We start from the raw sequence: 3,665 nt of genomic DNA, 5'->3' as shown, positions 1-3,665 counted from the left end.
GGACCTCTATTGGTGATGGGACCCACTGCTCAGTGTAATCACTCTCCCAGGTCATTAAGCAGCTGGCTAGATCCGTGATCGTGGCAGTTTTTAGGGATGCTAAGTTAAACTGTGACGCGCCGAAAAGAGGGCCAGGTCAATAGCTGGATCATCGGGTGCTCGCCATCTTCCGCGGTCACTCGTTTGACGGCTGGTTTGGCTGTATCCGTAATGTCAGATCCTCATTTTAATAGTAGTGCAAATAAGTACTCCTGGTATCATTTTGTTTTTTTTTTCTTCCTCCTATCACGTATACTACCTGGCAAATATCTAACCTCAAATACAACGTACACATATTCATCACCATAAGTAGTACCTGTGGAAATGTGACCATCGATGTCGAACAAATTTGTCATGGCAGGATAATTTTGGGGAAACAAATCCGGTTCACCAGGAAAGGGCAGTACTTCTACTAAAATTATTGATCCATGCGTCAGAATTTCAGTGGAACGAGTTGTTTCTGTATGCGAAGCGGGGCGCATGGGCAGTGCAGGTGCAGCGGTGTGGTGGCGCCCGTGGGTGCGGCTGCGGTGAGATGCGGAGGTTTTGACCAGGAGAAGCGACCGGTTTTGTGGTGGCTGCCGCGGCCTCTCTGCCTAACACGCTGCCAAAATTAACTCCGACGGCGCCCACACATCCACATGGCCCTGCGCCTGCGACTGCGCGTCGTCAGCGGCAGCACCCCCGCGACACATGGACGTACGTCGGCCCCAGCACACCACCCCTCTTGGCCTTTGGGGCCTTGGGCGATCGTGCGACGCATGCACACACCCGGGCGCCCGAGTGCACCCTGTCGGTTGGAAGTGGAAACTGTGGGTGCGCGCCCACGCATCGAAACTTGCGCCCGCTTTCCTTCTTCCAAACTTGTAAAATGGGGTGAATTCTCAGGTGCGGGCTGGCACCGGCGACACCGGCGACGGCGAGGCAGTTTGGGCCGTCGTAAAGCGCAACCAGACGCACCCAATGCTTCCTTCGATCGGTCCGTCCGCTTGTCGCCATCACGGCACGCCCTGACGCTCCGCACAGCAGCTAAAAAAAGCCCCTCCACAATAGACCAGGCATCGGCGAACAGAAAATTTAAATGCTGCCGTTTTTTCCAATTCGAAAAAATTCGCCAGGTGCATTTCGATCTGTCCAACGGCGTCACATTTCTGATTCAACATTGCTGGATGCTAATCCAATCAGTAATACTAAAACCAAACTATTAGAATTTGCAAAGTATCCTATCGTGCATGTATCTCCAGGTGAGAAAAAGATCACGCGAAAAGAAGCAGGATAATAAAAAAGAAAGAAATGGAAAAAGCCGGGCCCGCCACAGCAGGCACACATATCCACAGTAGACACCTCAATCCCAACTGTCCCCACACATCTCCCGATGCCAAACCCCCGCCAAAATCCGCAGTCAATAATCCCCTCCCCTCTTTAGAGACTAAACACAGAATTAAGATCGCTAATCACCACCCTTAATCGCACCAAAACCCGTTCATCCCACCCCTACCTACCTTATAACAGCCTCCCTCTCCCCTCACCCCGCTCTCCCCCATCATATCATCCCCAACCCTAACGCGCGCCGCCGCCGCCGCCATGGCCGACTCCGGCGACTCGTCCCCGCACTCCGCCGCGGCCACCGACGACGCGCACCACGAGGGCTCGGAGGCGGCGGCGGCGCAGGCGGCGCCCCCGCCACCGGCGCCGCCGGCGAAGGTGCGGTTGATGGTGAGCTACGGGGGGCGCATCCAGCCGCGGCCGCACGACCACCAGCTCTCGTACGTCAACGGCGAGACGAAGATCCTGTCGCTCGAGAGGCCCCTCCGCTTCGCCGACTTCGCCGCGCGGTTGGCCGGCCTCGCGGGTTCTCCGGGGGACTTCTGCGTCAAGTACCAGCTCCCCGGCGAGGACCTCGACGCGCTCGTCTCCGTCACCAACGACGAGGATCTGGAGCACCTCGTCCTCGAGTACGACCGCCTCCACCTGCTCCGCCCCGCGCCGGGATCTGGCGGCGGCTCGTCCCGCGGCGGTTCCACGCCCAGGCTCAGGGTTTTCCTCTTCCCCGTCCAGTCGCCCACGCCACCGCCCCCGCCGCAGCCGTCCGGCCTCCTCGAGCCCAAGCAGGAGCAACGCCAGTGGTTCGTCGACGCGCTCAACTCCGTCCATCAGCCGCCGCCACCGTCGCCACCGCAGCCGAAGCAGGAGTCGGTCTCCGTGCAGTCGCCACCACCAGCGGTTGTGCCGATGCCGCAGCCGCCGCCGGTGTTGCCAGCGCCGACGGGCCCCGACTACCTGTTCGGCCTCGACAACGGCTTCGTCCCGCCGCCCGCGGTGAAGGTGAAGGACCCCGCCGGTGACCCGCCGACGGTGAAGGACAACGTCCCCGTCGAGATCCCCGCCAAGAACGACGACCGCCACACCACCAACCCCGTAAGCGACCACGTCGTTGTCTCCCCGGTCGTCTCTCCCGGCGAGTTCCAGCGCCAGATCCAGGGGCTCGAGAAGCTACAGTTCGCCGACACCGCCGCGCAGCAACCACCACCACCACCTGCTCCCGCTACCGCCGCGCCGCCGCCGGCGGCCCTACCGAGAAATGGCAGCGACGACTCCCTCACCCGCGCCTACCCTCCCGCCACCGTCACCCCAACGCCGCCAACGGCCACGCCGGAGTACTACTTGCCCAAGTACCAGGAGAAGCCCGCTGCTCCGCCTCCATCATCCGCTCCACCGCCGACGGCCTTCCTACCGGTGCCGGGAAGGTATACATCTGTTGCCCCTGGCTCTGGCGCTGACCATGCCCCCGTCTTCTTCATCCCCGCGCCGCCGCATGGCTACTTCACCACCGCCGCTGGCCCCGGCGCCACCTCCTTCCCCGCCGTCTACGCCGTCGCGCAGCACAATGGCAATGCCAATGCGAGCGGCAATGGCCCTTCCCCCGCCGCCGCGTCGAATGCTCAGGCCTACGCGCCGCAGGTGGCGTATGACAGCAATGGCCACGCCATCTACTACACCAGCGTCCTCCCCCAGTATGCTTCGGCTGTCAGCGGCGTGCCGGCGGCGGCCACCGTGCTCGGCACTGACCCAGCCAAGCCGGTGGCGGTGAAACCAACAGTTTCCTGAGCAGCATGCCAGTATCTTAACCTCGCCGCCGATGGGTTAAAAAACTAAAAAAGAGTTTGGCAATTTTCTCTGTCTAGTCCGTCAATATGCGTTAATATGTCAGTTGGATTCGTTATTGTCTCTAGTATTTACCTATAATATTCTTTTTCTCTCTCTCTCTTTTGTTTAGAGTTTTGGTTTTGGCCTTCATGATATGCGACTAGAGTTCTTGGTGTGCTTAGATGTACATAGTCTTTCTGGACATAATGGATATTATATTAGCCTATTGGATGAGTTCATTAACGATGTCTTAAGGTGTTACTTCTATTTGTTAATTCTTTTTAACAATGGCATCACAAAGGTTTCAGTATGTTCATTGTTGGTCAGTTGACCAAAGCAAATACTATCAAGGTGCAGATGGATGGATGGATTCCTTTGTTGCGTATCTTGTTGCTATTCAAGTTGATCTTTGTGAATCAGTGATTCAGTGTATTGAAAGGTGATCTTTGTGATCAGTGGAGTAATTGTCATTACTTAAT

At 57.8% G+C, this 3,665-nt stretch overlaps 1 protein-coding gene across 1 annotated transcript; it reads left to right on the top strand.

The window, feature by feature from the left end:
* Positions 1-1,581: 1,581 nt before the first annotated feature.
* LOC4331086 (leucine-rich repeat extensin-like protein 1) lies at positions 1,582-3,412 on the top strand. Its single transcript, XM_015767378.3, has one exon. It carries the CDS (start codon positions 1,624-1,626, stop codon positions 3,145-3,147), a length of 1,524 nt encoding a protein of 507 aa, XP_015622864.1. The 5' UTR covers positions 1,582-1,623; the 3' UTR covers positions 3,148-3,412.
* Positions 3,413-3,665: the final 253 nt, after the last annotated feature.

Source organism: Oryza sativa, chromosome 2, assembly GCF_034140825.1.
Source record: "Oryza sativa Japonica Group chromosome 2, ASM3414082v1".
NCBI classification, from domain to species: Eukaryota; Viridiplantae; Streptophyta; class Magnoliopsida; order Poales; family Poaceae; genus Oryza; species Oryza sativa.
Note: the sequence above shows the minus strand (reverse complement) of the source record. Positions and strands in the feature narration are given on the sequence as shown.